The sequence below is a fragment of the Geotrypetes seraphini genome, chromosome 4, assembly GCF_902459505.1.
Source record: "Geotrypetes seraphini chromosome 4, aGeoSer1.1, whole genome shotgun sequence".
Classification (NCBI taxonomy): Eukaryota; Metazoa; Chordata; class Amphibia; order Gymnophiona; family Dermophiidae; genus Geotrypetes; species Geotrypetes seraphini.
This window is the reverse complement of record NC_047087.1, coordinates 321,507,100-321,526,279: the sequence shown is the minus strand read 5'-3', so window position 1 is coordinate 321,526,279 and position 19,180 is coordinate 321,507,100. Positions and strand designations below refer to the sequence as shown.

The 19,180-nt window shown below is 44.6% G+C and overlaps 1 protein-coding gene across 10 annotated transcripts in view; it reads left to right on the top strand.

Annotated features, from left to right (window-relative positions):
- Positions 1 to 19,180, top strand: part of FGFR2 (fibroblast growth factor receptor 2) — a 205,246-nt gene that overhangs the window by 138,587 nt on the left and 47,479 nt on the right. For 6 of the 10 annotated variants that reach the window (XM_033941235.1, XM_033941234.1, XM_033941231.1 and 3 more), the window contains one exon: positions 15,096 to 15,286. In XM_033941235.1, coding sequence (XP_033797126.1) covers positions 15,096 to 15,286 — 191 coding nt within the window. Of the gene's footprint in view, positions 1 to 15,095; positions 15,287 to 17,453; positions 17,602 to 19,180 lie in introns of all 10 variants that reach the window. The other 4 variants (XM_033941232.1, XM_033941230.1, XM_033941227.1 and 1 more) reach the window with 1 other exon arrangement.

The following is a 19,180-nucleotide window of genomic DNA, read 5'->3' as shown; positions in this document are numbered from 1 at the left end:
AGTGAGGGATCTACAGACAGTTCCACTGAGCCTCCCACCAGCTGAAGAGAATGCTCTCTTGGGTCGCCTATCCCTACTCCCATGCAAATTCAAACAGCCCTTCAAAAGTTGAGTCTCACATGGTGGGCCATGCCATGATAAGGTCAAGAGGACACGGAATGAAGCTAAGGGGAGGACAAGTTCAGGACAAATATCAGGAAGTTCTGCTTCACGCAGAGAGTGGTTGACACCTGGAATGCTCTCCCAGAGGAGGTTATTGCGGAATCAACCGTCTTAGGTTTCAAAAGCAAACTAGATGCACATCTCCTTACGAGAGGCATAGAAGGATATGGGTGACTAAAAATTACGCCAGGTGTACACCTGGCAGGGCCTCCGCGTGTACGGATCGCCGGACTTGATGGACCGAAGGTCTGATTCAGAGATGGCCTTCTTATGTTCTTATGAATAGACTACTGTAACGTCCAAGTGTGTTGGTCAAACCAAAACGAGTTTGTATCAGCTCTAATTAATTCATAATGCTGAAGCCCGATTGCTAGAAGGTTGATAGTGTGATAATTGTGGTGTGTGCACGTTTAGTCACTTCCTGTGCTAGTCCTTCGGTGCGAGATTAGCTGGTTAGTTGCTTCTTCCATTAAAAGCTAGGGAGGAGTGCTATGGGTTCACCTGCCTCCTGAAGTAGAGTGAGTGAGAGTGTGTTTTTCCTTGCTGCCCATTATGAAGTATAATTTCTATTTTCCCAACACTTATCTTGTTTCTGTTACACATTTGCTCTACAGTGCTGTTTAAGCTGAATTTTACCAAGCCACGGTAGAACCAACGAGGTACAAACCTCTACTGTGGCATTGTATAAGGAGCCCTTAATGTGTGTATTTTTGACACCATAATTAAGGTTTCATTTGCTGGATAGCGTAGCTGGTTTTAAGAAAGGTTGTGTGTCGCTCATACCTGTGTAGACTCAAGGCGACTTACAGAGAGAAGGTGGAGAGATGGGAAGGGCGGAGTCCATAGTGTCTTATTGAGAAAGACATGAGGGAAACCTCTGCTTGACCTGGATTGGTAGCATGGAATCTTGCTATTCTTTGAGATTCTTCATGGAATGTTCTTAGGTTCTTATTTGGTCATTTCCTCATCATTTATTATTTATTTATTTTAAAAATCTATAGACTGCTTAAGTCTAAGGCCTTTTTATGATATAGCATGGAAGAACAGAAATTTGATGATTTTTACTCTCGCCCTTACCCAGAATGTTATGATTAGGTGATGGATATGAAGGGATTTTAAGTTTGAATTGAAGCATATTTGATTAGATTGTAAATGTAACGGAAATTGGTCGTCAATTTTAAGCTGTCTCCCACCTTGGGTGAATCTCTCGATAAAGCTGGTCATTACGATTTAGGAAATTACTTAAAACACATTTCTTTGTTTAAGCTTTTGGTTGAAACTTCTTGATAGTCAAATGATGGTGGAATAAGACCTTGGAGAAGAAATGAAGGTCATATTAGGTAATAGGTTTAACTGATTATTGTGTTTGGTTTTACCATGACGTATGTTTTATTGTGAGCCGTTTAGGCTTTTAAGTGGCTACAAATAAATGCTGTTGCTGACATGAAGCAGGAAGTGGTCCTTTTTGTGTGGAGTGTTGTTTGGGGATAGTTCTTGCTTCTGCCGGGCGAGGGTTGCAGAATATGTTCCTCTCGTTTTGAAGATGTCTGGTTTTGTCTTAGTCCTAGTTTTACTCCCTCTTTATTTTATTTTAACCAAATTTCTATATTAGATTTTTCCAATTTTTAATATTGTAAACCATCCAGATTCATGTGATGGTCAGTCTATCAAGCCATAGTGTCCTGTGCGCAGCCCCTTTTATTTTGATTCTCAGGGATGCCTAATTCAACTGGTACAATTTGTGTGGAGCATAACTGACATAAGTTGCATTTTCTCTTTTGAGTGAGGGGCCCGACCCTCCCTCCCCACTCCCTAATCAGAGCTGGGGGGGGGGAGTGCTACTATCTCATGCCTAATGTCAAGGAGCAGATTGCTTTGAGCTGCCCTAGGGGGTGGGATGCATGGTGGAAGGTGTCAGGTATCTTTGGAAAAGCCCAAATTTGAATGTGATACATTTTGCACGTGTAACTTTTCTTTAAGCCCCTGAGAATGTTAAATTATGCGACACACATATTTTTACATAAATAAGTAAAAGGTAAAAGCAGACACTTGAACTTTCTGCTTGGAACCTTCTTCGGTGGTGGTGGTGGGAGGGAGGGGTTTCATTCTCGGGTGGTTCAGAAATTCTCCCCTCTATCATCTTTGCCGGTTCATAGACATAATCGCGGAACACAAAGGCGCGCGCCGACAACTGAACGCAAGATGGAGGCGCGCGCCGAAGAAAATGACTGTTTTTAGGGTCTCCGACGGGGGGGTTTTGTTGGGGAGCCCCCCACTTAACTTAATACAGATCACGGCGGCGTTATGGGGGGTTTGGGGGGTTGTAATCCCCCACATTTTACTGGAAACTTAACATTTTCCCTAAAAACAGGGAAAAAGTGAAGTTTTCAGTAAAATGTGGGGGGTTACAACCCCCCAAACCCCCCCCAACGTGGCGCGATCTGTATTAAGTAAAGTGGGGGGGTTACCCCCCACGCCCCCCCGTCGGAGCCCCTAAAAACATTAATTTTCTTCGGTGCGCGCCTCCGCGCTGCGCTCAATTGTCTGCACGCACCTTCGTCCCGGCGCGCTTTTGACCTGACACCATCTTTGCCTCATCTTTAATCCCAGCTCATGTGCTTCACAGTGGGCCCTCCGCCACCTCTGCTAGCTTTGCTGGGTGGTGTTGCATCGCATGGTCTTGCCACCGCTTATCATTGCTTCCATGTGTGACTTACTCCTGGAAGACTTCTGCAGAAAATGCGGCCGAACAAAACTGCCTAATAGCCTAACTTGGAGAGAGAGAGTTTATGAAACAATAGAAGCACAATTTTCGCTGTACAAGGCCCTGAACTATGCAATAAACTGCCCCTTGGACTTAAGACTTTTTTGTTTCGAGACACCTTTGGCAAGCCTTCTCCGGCATTCCTCGGCGGTGACAGATTCATACCTTGTGCAATTCCCCTCCCTTGCTCTCCCATACACATTTGTAGTTCATGTCTTGTTAAACTGTGTTCTCGTCACTTTGTCCTTCTTTGTTTAAATTGTAAGCCACCCAAGTGGCTTAACTAATGGGCGGTGTAGGAAGGTTGAAATAAACTTGGCGATCCCGAGGAAGGATTTTATAATGTGATTGACTTCCACCTGAATCTCCTCCATGTCTTTACAGCAGTGGCGTAGCCAAACTTGATTGCGTCCCCGTAGATAGATTTACAAGTGTATATATGTGGGGTTTTTTAACCTTCCCCTCATTTTCTGCCGCGCATCCAACATCTCTCCTTTCCTCCTCAATCCTTAGCCTACAGACTGGCAACTACCCCCCTCCCCTACTTGCCATCTCTCCCTAGTATACTTTAGAGGCATCCCCGGTGGCTGCAGAAATTCATTTTTGCTGCCTGCGCTGGGCTCACGGGCCTCCTTCTGCCGTGCCCCACCTTTGCTGACATCACTTTCTGTTTCCTGTGGTTGCTGGGAATGCGTCTAAGGTATAACGGGCAGGAAGTTCAGAGACAGGAGTGAATATTGTGCCACCAGAGAGAAAGGGGACTGTGGCGTTGCCGCTGGGTAGGCCTGTTCCTACCTGGAACGATTCCACTGCATTTTGCATTCTTAACTCCCCAAGGAAGTGTTGGGAATTTGAATCGGGCCGCAGTGATGGATCCAGTTTTACCTTTTGCTGGTAGACAGAAGTGCCAATTTCCTTGTGTCTAAAATGAAGGAATTTCCTAGCTTTTCCTCCTGGCATCTAAGGCGGTCCATGAAGTTCTGTCCTAGGCATGCCTTGTGTTTTTTCAAGTTTCTCTGTAAATGGATAATCAAGTGGTGAGGTAGAACTTAATGTTTTGAAGCCAGATCAGCTGAGAGTGTTTTGTCTCTGAAGGTGACCCTAGCACTTGTCCCTGAGTTCTGGGTGTGATTGTTTCTAATGGATGTGTAACTTTTCTTCCTAGCATTTAGTTTTCTGTTTTGAGGCATGACAATAATGTAAAAAATCAGACTAATAGGCTGAAAACTGGGGGGAGCTAAGTTCAAATCTGGTTGCTTCCCTTTGTCCATCGGGACCTTGGGCAAACTCCTTCATCCTCTGTTGCCTCGGGAAAATCTGGATTTAGCAAAGGCAAGAGCCTAGGGTGAGAGATTTCCAAGGCACGTGCACATGGGTCTCTGTCGCTGCCCTCTGCTCCTCTCCAGGCCTTGGGATCTGCTGGAAGATCTTCTTAAATCCTCTACTCTGTCCTCAGCCCTCTCGATCTCTCCTGTCCTCACTTGGATTTTGGGGCTCTCTTAGCTCTCGTATCGTACCTTTCGTGTGTGCTCTGGTGAATCCTCCTCCACTTCTATCCCACGATCAGTCGGGGCATCCCAGGGCTCTGTCCTGGACCTCTTCTTTTCTCCATTTACAGTGACATAGTTAGGGGGAGCGTGGAGGGCATGTTGGTGGGGGCACCAACACTCCTCCTCCCCTCACCACGTGTACGCCCTCCTTTCCTTTCCCCCATATCTCTGTTCACTGCTGCAACAGTTTCAACGTGCTCCACGCCAAGCCTCCCACTGATGTCACTTCCGGGTGCCACGCACAGGAAGTGATGTCAGAGAGAGAGAGAGCCGACGGGGTCATGAGGAACACGTTGAAGTTCTTGTTGCTTACAACTAGAGGTATGGGGGAAAGATCGGGGGGAGGGGGGGAGGGGCTCCATCTTGGTGCTCTGATCTCCTCCCATGGTTTTCAATATCACCTCTATGCTGATGACTCCCAGATCTACCTCTCCACACCAGGAATCGAGGCCTTATCTGACATTGCTCCCCACCATTTGTTCCCCTTAACCCACCTCTCCTCTTCCCCCATTCTTTAGTTCTGTGGATAACACTCTCATCCTCCTGTCTCCTCAGCTCACAACCTCAGAGTCATCGTTGACCTCACTCTCACTCTCTCTTTCTTGCTTTCTCTCTTTTTTCTCTCTTTCTCTTTCTTTTTCTCTCTCTTTCTCTTTCTCCTTCTGTTTCGCTCTCTATTTCTCTTTCTCTCTCTCTAGCGGTTGTTATTGGGAAACAGAAACGGGGACCAGTTAAGGGGATTTCATCTATCTGACTCTGAAAATTGCTGGTCGTCCCAGCTTTCAGACATCGATGGTTGTGAAGGAAACACAGGCTTACTGTCTACACCACTGTGGTCCCAACTAAGGTTACCACAAGTCCAGATTTACCCGGTCAAGTCCTGGTTTTACAGATTTTGAGAACTCGACACTTTGTCCAGGTTTCGAAAGGCCAGAGCGCAGGGCCGTGTCTGGAGGGCATTCGAGCATGTGCGGATGCAATACGATGACATCCCTCAAGTTCACAAATGCGTGTCATGTCATTGTGTCACATCCATGTACGCTCGGAGGCCTCCCCAGCTCAGGGAAGGAGAGGAGATGAGGTATGTGTGGGGCTGGGGCAGGGCCATGTGACCCTAGTCCCGACACTGCTCTAGGTCTCAGCCTCCTGGACACTTTGTCTGGGTTTTCAAAAGCTTTCCCTCCACCTTGCGTTGGGCAGGAGGGCATCTGAGGATGTCCTGCCCCAAGAGGGCAGGCAGAGGGGGTGGGGATGGATGAAACTGGATGGAGCGGAGGTTAAGGAATCTGGCAGCCCTGCCCCCTAATTTGTTCACTTTGAAAATGGATTCTAGTAGGAGTGGGTGGGTGGGAGGGGTTGATGAATTTCAAAAAGGACCAGAGAGGTTGGGGGGGGTGTTTTTAACCAAGCTTTAAGTAACTCTTCTTGAGAAACAGTGCAAGCTTTTATTCATTCTGCATGGCAAGAAGCTGCTTTGCATGTGTTTGCATGCTTTACACCTTATTTTCCCCCATGCACTGAGCTTGCAAATCCGGTGTTAAGCTGCAGCTTAATGGGCCCTGCAGAAGTTTATCTGGAATCTGCTTAGGTATAGGCAGGCTACACATTTTTAAAAATACTACTACTAATCACTTCTATAGTGCTGAAAGGCGTACGCAGCGCTACATTTTGACATTGAATAAATATATAAGTGACCCAAGTGGTGTGTCTGGTCATGAGCTCAGTCCCCAAAATGACAGCTGTCTGCTGTCCCTATCACAGTGCTTCAGAGGGGGCTGTGTGTTGCTGGCATGCGATGGCACCCTCCTGCCTCCGGATTACGTCAGTGCTGTGCCGTGCCAGGCTCCTCCACCCTGATGAAAGCTCCCATTGTTCCAGGCCTCGGTACTCTGTGCTGTCTCACTCGCAGCCTTTAAGAGTCGGTGTTTGTTTGGTTTTGTAAGGGGACATGGGTGAGCTTTAATGCAAGAGAGAGAATAAATCTCGGCTTCCCTGAGGCTCTGTACCTTCGAGGCCATTCTCCCCAGCAGAACACAACCGCGACTCCATGTCACTGTGACCCTGGGTCCTGTCCGGGAGTCGGACAGTTGAACAAGTTCCAGAGCAGAGGTGGGAATAGTCAGACTTTCGTTAGTGAGGCCTATAGCAAAATGGTTTAACCCTTGAGCCAGTGGGCTGCTTCTGGGTCTGGCGTGTCCAAATGGTGTCAGACAGAGTCCTGCTCACTTTCAAGTTCTGTCATCTGGTCAGAGCACAGGGGGTTGGGTTGGCACGCTCTTCATTTCTGTCCTGTGCGCACACGCCAACAAGCCGGCCTGGTTTCTGCTCCCTCCCTACCCACATTGCTCATTCCTTCCCTCTTTTTTCATTGTAACCTACCAATTCCTTCATCTCCTGAAGCTTCTACGGTTGTTTTACTGTTTCTCCATTTCATATTTTGTCTCTCTTTTTTTTTAATTCATTTTTTAAGTTCTTTTTACATGTTATTACAAACCGCTTAGATTTACCTTGGTTTTATAGTTGCGTTATATTAAATCAATTGAACTTGAACTTTATTTCTATAGCGCTACCAGGCACACGTGGAGCCTGGCGTACTGATTCAAGCGGGTTGTTCCAGGCACACAGCGCATCAAGGCAGAAGGGGCGGAGTCGGGATTTGGCAGTAGAGCAGGATTAAGGTAAGGGCCATCTAAGCATGTGCCCGGGGCCTAAATATTTAAGAGGGATTCTCAGGAGTGTAACTCAGTTTTCCCAAGGCAGATTTCTTGCCCTTCTAATCAGCAGTTGACAGAGGGAAGTCTGTGTGTTCATGCGTAGGGGGAGATAAGGGCCACTGCTGCTGCTACTACTTATCACTTATATAGCGCTGAAAAGCAGAACCCAAGGTGAGAGGAGTTAGGAGTCGAAAGCAATCTCAAAGAGGTGGGCTGACATTTATAGACGGTCCCTGCTCGGAAGAGCTTACAATCTAACTTGGATAGATAGAAATGACATATTGGGTTGGGGATGCAGAACCCAAGGTGAGAGGAGTTAAGAGTCGAAAGCACTCTCAAAGAGGTGGGCTGACATTTATAGATGGTCCCTGCTCAGAAGAGCTTACAATCTAACTTGGACAGACAGACATACCATATAGGGTTGGGGATGCAGAATCCAAGGTGAGAGGAGTTAGGAGTCGAAAGCACTCTCAAAGAGGTGGGCTGACATTTATAGATGGTCCCTGCTCAGAAGAGCTTACAATCTAACTTGGACAGACAGACATACCATATAGGGTTGGGGATGCAGAATCCAAGGTGAGAGGAGTTAGGAGTCGAAAGCATTCTCAAAGAGGTGGGCTTTTAACTGGGCCTTTAACTCTGCCAGAGACGGAGCCTGCTGTAGGGATTTGAGCAGCTTGTTCCAAACGTACAGCGCAGCAAGATAGAAGGGACGGAGCCTGGAGTTGGCAGAGGAAGAGAAAGGCACAGATAGGAGGGACTTACCTGCTGAACGGAGCTCTGGCGGGGGTGGGAGGTGGGGAACACAGGGGGAGATAAGTCAGCAGGAGTGGTTTTCCCTCTAAGCTGTGCACACATGACATAGATGGAGAAGAAGAACATGCAATCCTGCATCCGAGTTTAGTGAGGGAGGGGCTGCTGCTGTTTTGCATTTATTTAAAAAAGATGACCACTGGGAAGAGCTCGATATAAAAGTAATTCAAGAAATGCATGATAAAGAACGAGGTCATTTGGAATTGTCCGATGGGCTCAAAAACCGCTGTAAAAATAGGAACCTGCCACGTGCGCAGGCAGGTTTCTGGGAGGTTTTAAAATTGACTTCTATTCCTGCTCTGATTTCACAACCACATCTGAAGAATGTTTTCCGTCTGCAGAGTTCCCGCTCATTTCCTTCTGAACACGCCAGGACTGCTTTGCTCTGACATGTCCATGCGTGTGCTGACATGTTGATTTCTGTGCTATTTTTCAAAACAGATTTTGTACGAAAGGTTTTCCTCCTCCCAGCTCAAACTGAATTGAGCCGCCAGAGAAGCCCCTCTGTGCTGAGAGGAGGGGGAGGCTGTAGGTGGCAGACGCCTGTCAGGGTGACGGGAACCAGGCAGAGAAAACCCAGAGCTCAGTTGCCTCGGTCTTAAAAATACAGAGGAGAGCGACCAAAATGATTAAGGGATGAAAGGATTCTTATATGAGGAAAGCTTTACTTCACTTTCCCTGTACTAAAGGACGGTCCGTCCATTCGTGATTGAACCAACCATGAACGATTATAGTCTCTTTGGCATTTCTAGCTCATAGACTGTAAAAGTCTGCCTGCCACTGTCCTTGTCCCCGTCCTGGTGAGTTCTTTTCCTGCCCCTGCCCCATTCCTGCCAGCTCCATCCTCATCCGCGCAAGCCTCAAACGCTTTCAAATCCTAAGTGGCAACATTCTAGAGCTGAGATTGTGATGTCATAATGCCTCATTCCACCAGTGCCTAAGCTCCGCCCTCATCTGCGCAAGCCTCAAACCCTTTAAAATCCTAAGTGGCAACATTCTAGAGCTCAGATTGTGATGTCATAATGCCTCATTCCACCAATGCCTAAGCTCCATCCTCATCCGCACAAGCCTCCAACATTTTAGAATCATAGGTAGGAACATTCTAGAGCTGAGATTGTGATGTCATAATGCCTCATTCCACCAATGCCTGAGCACCGTCCTCATCTGCACAAGCCTCAAACACTTTAAAATCTTAAGTAGGAACATTCCAGAGCTGAGATTGTGATGTCATAATGCCTCATTCCACCAATGCCTAAGCTCCGTCCTCATCCGCGCAAGCCTCAAACACTTTCAAATCCTAAGTGTTTGAGGCTTGTGTGGTTAAGGCAGAGTTGACAGGAATGGGACAACATTTGCAGGGACGTGTCATTCTCCATTTCCAGCTACTGGGGTTGTGGTCGAAGTCCTCTCCAGCCTCTCTAAACCATGGGGTCATTTACAGGACAAAGACCATTGTCCTCACGTTCAGTTACTGGAGTTTCTGTTGAAGCCCTCTCCACGCTGGACAGACATTTACGCCGCACGAATGTGTCTGTCCTGTTGCATCGTCTTCTCAATTTCCGCCTCGCGGCCAGCGGTGTTTCCCTTTTGTATTGAATGGCAGAAGTTGCTCCTTGGTTGGTAGCAGGCGGTCTGCGCTATCTTCTTGCGTTCAAGTGTGGTCCGTTGTGGTTGCGTCTTTTCCTATCTGTCTACACACCATTTACTTCCTGCATTCACACACCATCAGTATTTACAGTTCCTTAACACCCCCCCCTCCCCCTTCACAAAACCGCGCTAGTGGTTTTAGCGCTGGTCACAGTGGGAACAGCTCCGAAGCTCCTAGAATTCCTATGAACGCCGGAGCTATTATCACTGAGGGGGGAAGGGGTGTTAACCAGCGCCTAAGCGCATTTTGGCTTTTGCAGTTATCACTGGGAAGTTTTTGCATTGACTAGATTAAGATTTTGCACGCAGTGATAGTCGCAGGCTTTCTTTTGAGGTTTTTCTACTCTAACCCCCTTTTACTAAGCTGCGGCCGGGCATTTAATAATAATAATAACAACTTTATTTTTATATCCCGCCATACCATAAACAGTTCTAAGTGGTTTACAAGGGAAATATAGAAACATAGAAAGATGACGGCAGATAAGGGCTATAGCCCATCAAGTCTGCCCACTCTACTGACCCACCCCTTTAAGTCTACTGACCCCCTTAATCATACAGCCACTCTACTGACCCGCTCCTTCAAGTCTATACCCTAGCGACCCTATTCCTTGACTTGACCCTTGTAGGGAACCCACATAGGTATCCCATTTATTCTTAAAGTCTGGGAAGAGTCTGTATACAGAGAACGTTCGAAATGACATCGGCATGTTATAAGTTTAATCAGGTTTATCTGGAAGCGTTTTGGAAGTCCATCAGGTTGAAGTGGGGTCAGAGAAACCTCTACTGTGACTTAGTAAAAGATGACCTAAGTTCTCTACTTGTCACAAGGCCTCACAACGCCATCTTGACCTACAGCACCTTTTTTGAGATTTTTTTATCATTTGTACGGGCTTTAGTGGTTGTTTATTCACTTCTGTGTACTATACTATATTGATTATTATTTTTATTATGACTTTTATTATTTGTTCACCAAAATTGTCGATTTAACCAGCGTCCTCTTGCTCACACACACATTTTTGGGGAGACATCCTGAGTTTGCAGCCAGCCATTTTTTTCTATTAGACAGTTTTAACATGCAACTAAATCTTTTCTCTTCCAATTAAAGGATTATTAGAGGAAATCTCCCCTCCCCTCCCCTCCCCTTTTTATGTGCGTTTACATGTTCCCTGAACATCTCCTCCTCTCTCTTTTAATCGCTAGCCCCTGACTTCCCTGCATGACTGTGCTGGAGTCAATTTTGTCAGATGCCCATTTCACCGTTCTTCTATCCTCTTCGTGTACAATTTCAGAGTAACATTTCCATCCACAACGTAGCCGTTTGCTCTTCAGAAGTTAACATTGTTCTCGTTATCAGTTCAAGTAGCGATCTAGACCTCTTAGGACTCCTTATACAAAGCCACAGTAGCGATCCCTGCGCAGCAAATGCGACAAAGCCATTCAGTTCCTCCAGGCTGTCGCTATCGCAGCTCAATTTGCTGTTTGTATGGTTCTTTGGCTTTGAGATAGCGTCTTAAACTTTGCTGTCATCTCATTTGCCTTTTTTTTTTTTATTGCTTGAATCATCAATTTTTACTGTGGTCATAAATTCTGTTATTGCCAACATTGTGTTTCTTTCTAGTTCTTGTCTGTTCAACAGGTTGTAAATGTTTTCAGTTTTATTATCATCATCATACGGCTATATTTCAGTTTATAATTACTCCTTTGAGAAGACACATTTTCAGTTTTCCTATTTCATTCTTGATGCTTTTTTATGTGGCATGCATTAGCCATGGCCTATTTTTGTATTTTTGATGCATTTCTGTAGGAAACCAAGGTGTCATCTGGCCAAATTTGAGCCATACTGTATCAGATCAGTGATCCATCTAGGCCATTATCCTGTTTCATACCATTTCAATCCATTTTCTTTGTGCCTCTTCTCTCTTCTCTACTGCTACTGAGAAAAGACATGGGGGCAGCCATTGCTGGCCCTGGAATCAGTAGCATGGAATCTTGGGATTCTACCAGTACCTGGATGGTCAAGTTCAAGTTTCAAGTTCAAGTTTCAAGTTTACCTTTATTTGATGAATCGCTTATCACAGTACCTAAGCGATGTACAATTAAAAACCATCAGGGTGTGGTAATACATTTAGTTTCTAATAATCAAATAATAGACAGACATACATTTAGTTTATAAAAATCACTTTAAAAAAAACGACAAAGATTGACGAACATGAAGGGGTGGGAAGAAAGGGAAGAAGTTACAATTTTGTTATTTATAAAGGTTTAAACATTCAAGGGTAGAGCACATTAGGTAGACATGGGTTAAGATGGAATAGAAGAGAATTGAAAACTTAAAAAGACTATGTTTTATAGATCAAATGCGTCCTGAAATAAATATGTTTTTAAAATTTTCTTAAACGCAACAAGGTCTTTTTCGATTTTGATAAAATTTGGAAGGGAGTTCCATAGTGTGGGCGCTTTTACAGAGAATATATCATTGCGTCTGGTGCCTATAATTCTTAATGAAGGGACTGAAAGCAAATTTAAAGAAGAAGATCTTAAGGAACGAGCAGATTTGTATGGGATAATTAATTTTGCAATAAATTGGGGTTCGTTGAAGCATAATGTTTTGTAAACCAAAAATAATATTTTAAAGGTAATTCGGTGGGTTATAGGAAGCCAGTGAGATTTAATGAGTAAGGGGGTGACATGATCGAATTTCTTCGCATTGAATATTAATTTTACTGCTGTATTTTGGATGATTTGGAGACGTCTATTTTCTTTTTGAGTTATGTTAATAAAGAGAGCATTGCAATAGTCCAGTTTGGAAATAATAAGAGAGTGAATTAAAATATTAAGTGATTTAGCTTCCAGAAAAGTAGAAATTGAGCGTAAGAGACGTAATCTGTAGAAACAGGGTTTAACTATTGCGCTGATGTGGTCATGAAAAGATAGATCAACATCTATTATTACGCCGAGGATTTTCAACTTAGATACTGATTCTAGTGGAATGTTATCAAGAATGAATGGTGTTTTTTGAAATATGTCTCCTTTCCAGTTAAAAAGCATGGTTTTTGTTTTTTGGGTATTTAAAGCCAGTTTGTTATTATTTAACCAGGTTTTTATTTTTTCTAATTTATCAGTGATAGTTTTTATTTCTTCGGTGTTTTCTGGATTGAGAGGGTGCAATAGTTGAATATCATCAGCGTATGAAAATGTTGTGAATCCTAGTGACTGTGACATGGTGATAAGTGGGGATAAGAAAATGTTAAATAGTAGAGGGGATAATATTGATCCTTGTGGAACTCCGGAAGATAAAGGAAAGTTTTCAGAATAGGACTCATTAAATTTGACTCTCGAGATTCGGTTTGAAAGAAAGGATGTTAACCACTGTAAGACTTGGCCATCAATCCCTAGTGATTGCAGACGATTAAGGAGAATTTCATGATCTATGGTATCGAAGGCTGCGGATAGATCTAAAGAAAAAAGTGCTACGGATTTATGATGGTCAAGAAAGTAATGAATGTTTGTAACTAGACCAATCATAGAGTATTCTGTGTTGTGATATTTTCGGAAACCTGTTTGGTTGGGGTGTAATGCATTAGTGGATTCGATGAATTCCGAAAGCTGTTCAAAAACCAATTTTTCTGTCAATTTCATTAGGAATGGTAAGTTTGAAATGGGGCGATAGTTAGATGAGTCATCTGGACTGGATTTGAAGTTTTTTAGGATTGGTGTAATAATAGAGGATTTCCAAGTGGTGGGAACAGTAGAAGAAGAAAGGCTTTTTTGTATAAGTGATAGAATAAATGGACCAAAATAAGAAAAATATTTCTTTAAATAGAACGGCGGAATAAGTTCAGTAGGAGTGCTTTTTAAGTTAATTGATTTAAGATGTCTTTCAATGTCGTTTATAGTTGGAGTTCTAAAATTTAAGCATTTGGCTGTTGGTATGAGGTTATCTGTGGTTAAGTTTTCACAAACAGAAGAGGTAGATGTGATGGTCGAGAAAGTTTGTCTTATTTTTAATATCTTTTGGCAGAAATAGTCTGCAAGTTCTTGTGATGTTAGTATCGATTTTTGCATTGATGTGGTTTTATTTTTTTTTTCCGGATTAACCGATTTTAGAATATTAAAGAGAACAGAAGAATTTTTGGTCTTTTGGATTTTGTTGTTATAGTAAAATTTTTTTGCTTGTGAAATTTCACTTTTATAATAAAGAGAAATGTCCTTAAATTTTTGTAAATTAATGGGTGTTTTAGCAGAGCGCCATTTTCTTTCTGCAGCACGAAGTTGAGTTTTTATTAAAGAGAGCTTTTTAGAGTACCACGGGTTTTTTTTTGTGCTGTTGACTACTGTTTTTGTAATTAAAGGTGTTTTAGTGTTTAGTATGGATTCTAGATGAGAGTTCCAGTAATGGAGTTGGTCGTCGATAGATTCAAATGAAGGAATAATAATAGAAGGGCTAAATATAGGTGAGATATCTGAACTTTCTAATTGAGAGAAATCTCTGTATGAGATTGTTTTGGCTTGGGAGAAATGGTTTAATATCTTTTGATGAGGGAGATAGAGGTTTAAAGAGATTAAACAGTGATCAGACCAGGGAATAGAAAGAATATTGGGAGTAGAATGGGGTAAAGAATGAGAAGCCGGGATTAAAATCATATCTAATGTATGTTTGGCTTGATGGGTAGGTTCGTGTATCAGTGTTTGTAGGTCTAAATCTTTGAATAAATTGATGGTATCCAAGGTTTGTGGGTTATTGTGATTATCGAAATGAATATTAAAGTCACCCAGTATAATTGGACAGTTAGCTGCTGAGCAAAATTCAAAGAGTAGATTATGAAGCAATGATAATTTAGAGTAATCCATTGGAGGGGGAATATATAGCAGAAGAAAGTCAGTTTTATTTACTGTATTTATTTTGAAATGTAGGTATTCGATAGTGGAGTTGATAATTGATTGGTCCTGAAGTTTAATTAGATTTTTTTGAAAGATAATGGCTAGTCCACCGCCTTTTCGTTTATGGCGATGGTTCCAAATAAAATCGTAGTTAGGGGGACAGCAAAAGGAAAGATAGGCTTCATCTCCGTCAGATAACCATGTTTCGGTTATACAAAGGATGTGAATGTTGGAAGCAGGATACTGGGCTTGATGGACCTTCGGTCTGTCCCAGTACGGCAATTCATATGTTCTTATGTGAGCCAATTATAGGACAGTCAAACCATTGTGACATCACTGATGAGTTGGCTCTTAGGCATTGGTGGAATGAGGCATTATGACATCACAATCTCAGCTCTGGAACTTGGTACTTGGGACCTGGGTTGGCCTCTGTTGGAAACGGGATTCTGGGCTTGATGGACCTTTGCATTGTCCCAGTATGGCAATTCTTATATGTTGGGGTTTGGTCCACTCTCTTGATACTGTAGCTATTCTTAATGTTGTTGTTTTGTCTTTTTTTGCCAGAGCGATCCTCACATAGACCCATCCTGCAAGCTGGGCTGCCTGCCAATGCCTCCACTGTGGTGGGGGGAGATGCAGAATTTGTCTGCAAAGTGTACAGTGATGCACAGCCACATATCCAGTGGTTGAAGCATATCGAAATGAACGGCAGCAAGTTTGGCCCCGATGGGCTTCCGTACCTGAAGGTGTTGAAGGTAAGTGTCCAGACGATGCCATCACGCTCTTGAGGATGCAGAGTGTCCTTTTATTGGTTATACAGTTGAATACGGAAATGAGAATTAATTTTGCCTGCTGGACCTCAGTTGAGTGTTGAGACTAACTCAGTCCTGTGTGTGCTGGACCCTGGGGTCCTCTTCACAGTAATACCGGACTGCGGTTGGATTGCATTATTGAGCTGAGGAGAACGCTTTTGCTAAAGCAGGAATCTTTTGAAATATACCGTCAGGGCCCACGATACAGCCTGAAGAACATAGAGGTTTTGAAGCTCCCTTCCAAATTTCTATCCTGACACCGGCTCTGGGTCCTGCAAGAGATTAGTACTGCCAACAGTGTCCACTCGTGCTCAAAGAGACGTTAAGTGCCTCTCTGTAATCTAGGAAGTGTCTCATAATAGAGATTGGACTTTTGCAGGGCCCCTTCCAGATCCCTAATATTTCAGGGGCAAAAGATAGTAGGTGATTTAGCTGGCTGCTATCTGGTTAAATTGCTTGGTTGGGGCTAGCCGCCAATATTGACCAGCATTTAACCGCTAAACATCATGGCTAGCGCCAAACTCAAAAGCGGCTACATAGGGGCAGCATCAACACTGGCTTCAGACCTTTAATGGCATAAAAGTCTGTCCTAGTCTTATGTGCTAACCTACGGCTGCTTAAGTGGCAAATATCAATTTAAGTCTTAACACTTTCAAAACAGTTGGATATTCAAAGGCAAAGCCCACACAGGTCTCTGCTGCGAATATCCAGGAATAATGCTGTTGGCAGTGAGAAAAACAGCTGAGTACTGAGTCCCTAAGTTTGTTGCAGAGATGCTGAGTAAAACATGGGGTTTTTTTCATGCTCCTTCAAACCAGCCAGAATAGACTGACTTCCTTTTGTCATAGGCCTCAGTGAAATTAGTAAAGCGTCTCTTGCTGAGATTAGAGCAGCATTTCTCAAGTCGGTCCTGGAGAGCCCCCTCGCCACTCCAGGTTTTCAGGATATTCATAGTGAATATGCATGCAAGAGATTTGAATGCAAATAAGTCTTATGCTTATTCATTTTGGATATCCTGAAAACACGACTGGCAGGGGGGTTCTCCAGGACTCACTTGGAAAACACTGAAAAGCCAGAGAGGTCCCCTCAGCAGTCAACAATCCCTGGGCGTAACCTCTGTTTACAGAGAAAGCATACCAGGTCACCTTGGGCTGGTTCTCCTCCTTCACGCTGGATTCCTACAGCAGGGTGAAAAGCCCCCAGTGGTTATCGGACATATTCCCGTGGAGTCCTGCATGCTTTTTCTCAATACACATTGTCATCCTTAGCGAGGTCCCATATGAGGGCTCCTTTGGAAAGGCTTTGGTTGGCAACTCTTGGTGTCAGCCAGACAAAAGCAGAAATTTAAATGTTCTCTGGGCAGAATTTGGTCAGATGGGTTGGATCGGCCCAAACAGCTCCCTAAGTGTATCTGGCCAACTCATTGAGGTATATTCAGTGGCAGTTCTAGCAGCCGCAAGTCCGCTTAGTCAGATAAAGGGGTCCATTTAACTCTCCTGCTTATAAGCAGGGACTTTTCCTGCCCCCTACAATTGAATATGTTCCAGAAATATTCAGATATTTTGCCCCTATTAGAGAATGGTTAATGCGAGTTCTCCCCCTCTCCCTGGAAGAGCCACAACTGTCCCTCTGTCTCTCCCACCCTTCTTAGAGATGGAGGGACAGACGTGGCTCCTTCAGGGAGTGGGGAAAGGACAGCTCTCCCTCCCCCTCTCCCTGAAGAAGCCACATCTATCCCTCCATCTCTCCCATTCTCCTTAGAGACAGAGGGACAGACGGGGCTCCTCCAGGGAGAGGGGAAGGGACACAGCCCACAGTTCTGGTTTCAGCTAACTGGTAATAGTCTCCCAGGACAACTTTGTTGCTTCTTCCTTTTGACAGTTCCAGCATTGATTATTTGTAGTAAAAGTCCATGTCCGTGAGATGCTCTGCTCTCATCCTGGGGTTTAAACTTGAGCTAGTGCACTGCGTTCCAGCAATTTTCTGCCTATAAGAAATGCGGTCCGCAGTGCTTGGTTTACCTGTGCGCTGAGAGCTACACATCGAGCGTGACGCAGAGTCCGGGTTGCAGGCTCGCTGTTACATCTCTCTCCTGTGTTGTTGGTTCCAGCACTCGGGGATCAATAGTACCAATGCCGAGGTCTTGAAACTCTATAAAGTGACGGAGGCTCATGCTGGAGAGTATATTTGTAAGGTCTCCAATTATATTGGGGAGGTCAACCAGTCCGCCTGGCTCACTGTGCTGCCCGCATTCGCAGGTAACAAAGCCATCGCCAGCATGCGTGGACTGTCGGTGCTTTGGGAAGTTGGGCCGCTTGGGAGATGTCTCTGGTGGTCTCTGGTGCATTCTTTCCCTGTCTCTAGTTGGTGCAGCTGGTATTATGCCAGCAGCCATAGAAAACCTCCCGCTGGGGGCTCTGCACCACGTCCTGCCTCTGGGGTCTCTTCTCCCTGTTTTCTTTGGTTGCACTCTCATTCTTTTGCTTTCTGTATTGTATGAAAATATAATGATCCCTGATGAAGGTAGCGCGAAACCTGGGCTGCAGGTGAGTTAGGGCTTCAGGATTCCAGGACAGAGAGTGACCGGGTCATCGGCTTGAAGTTCAGGAGGCAGCGTCCGGACTAGAAGGGAAGGGCCCTCATAAGGATGGACGTTGATCCATACTGTTTACCTTAAGAATGACCTGCTGGAGAAAGAGGTGGGATAAGACTGACCTCTTGGTCCACCGGCTCCGGTGGCTTTCAGGGCGGTGGGTGGTGATTCTCTCCTCCCCTATTGCTAAAACCCAACCTGTTTCTCCCATATACTGGAACACACCTGCCTCCAATTTGCTTTGGCAGCCTGGGTGAATTTGGAGTTAAAACTCCAGGGGGGACACCATCCTTTGTACACAAGAGCGAGAGGTCCGGCGAGCCTGTGTCTTATGTTAAAGCAGTTAAATGCCAAGGACAGCTAGTGACTGGTGGGGCCAGGAAAACCCCCTTTAATGCACATTTGTGTTGTGCTCACATTTCAGCCCTTGAAAAGTTCCCGTCGTGTGTCCTCTCTCTCCGCTGTCTGCTTTCTTTTTGCCTCTCTTGAGCTCCTTCCTCTGGTGTTGCATTACCTCTTCCCAGTGGTTTAGGGTGTGAATTAGTTTATTCTCGCCTGCCATTTCGGCTGGTGTCCCAGGAATGTAGGATTGAATTGCTCGGTGGCCACAGGTTCCACCTTTGAGCGATTAACTCCAGACGCTCCGGGGAACCAGTTGGTCCGGCTCTGCCCTGAATCTGAAATGACGTTTTGCCAGTTGAACACCTACAAGGCCAGGGTATATTTTAAGAGAGATGGGCTGGAAATGTTTGGTTTAAGAAGGAAAATGTTCAAACCTTTAAGTGCCAAATGCTATGGGATCCTGCTGCTGCATCGCTCACTTCCTTCCCTCATTATCACGGTTTACAGACTTTAGAGCATGAAATTGTGAATAAATCTTTGGAATTATTGCTTGGTGGAGAACTAGAAGATAAACCTCATTTTGATCTCACAGGAGTGGGAAGCAAAGCAGCTTGGTCTTTGCCGGTCAGTATCTAAGACTTTAACAGTGGGGCTAGTAATGAGAGCGCCGGTAAGGAAAACACAAGCGTCCCAAAGGGCAAAGGCGGAGCTGGCACTCAGCTTGGTGAGTGCAGGCAGAGAAGAAAGGAAACTTTGAATCCCTAAAGCAGGGGTAGGCAATTCCAGTCCTCGAGAGCCGGAGCCAGGTCAGGTTTTCAGGATCTCCACGATGGATTTGCATGCACTGCCTCCTTGAGATGCAAATCTATCTCAGGCATATTTATTGTGGATATCCTGAAACC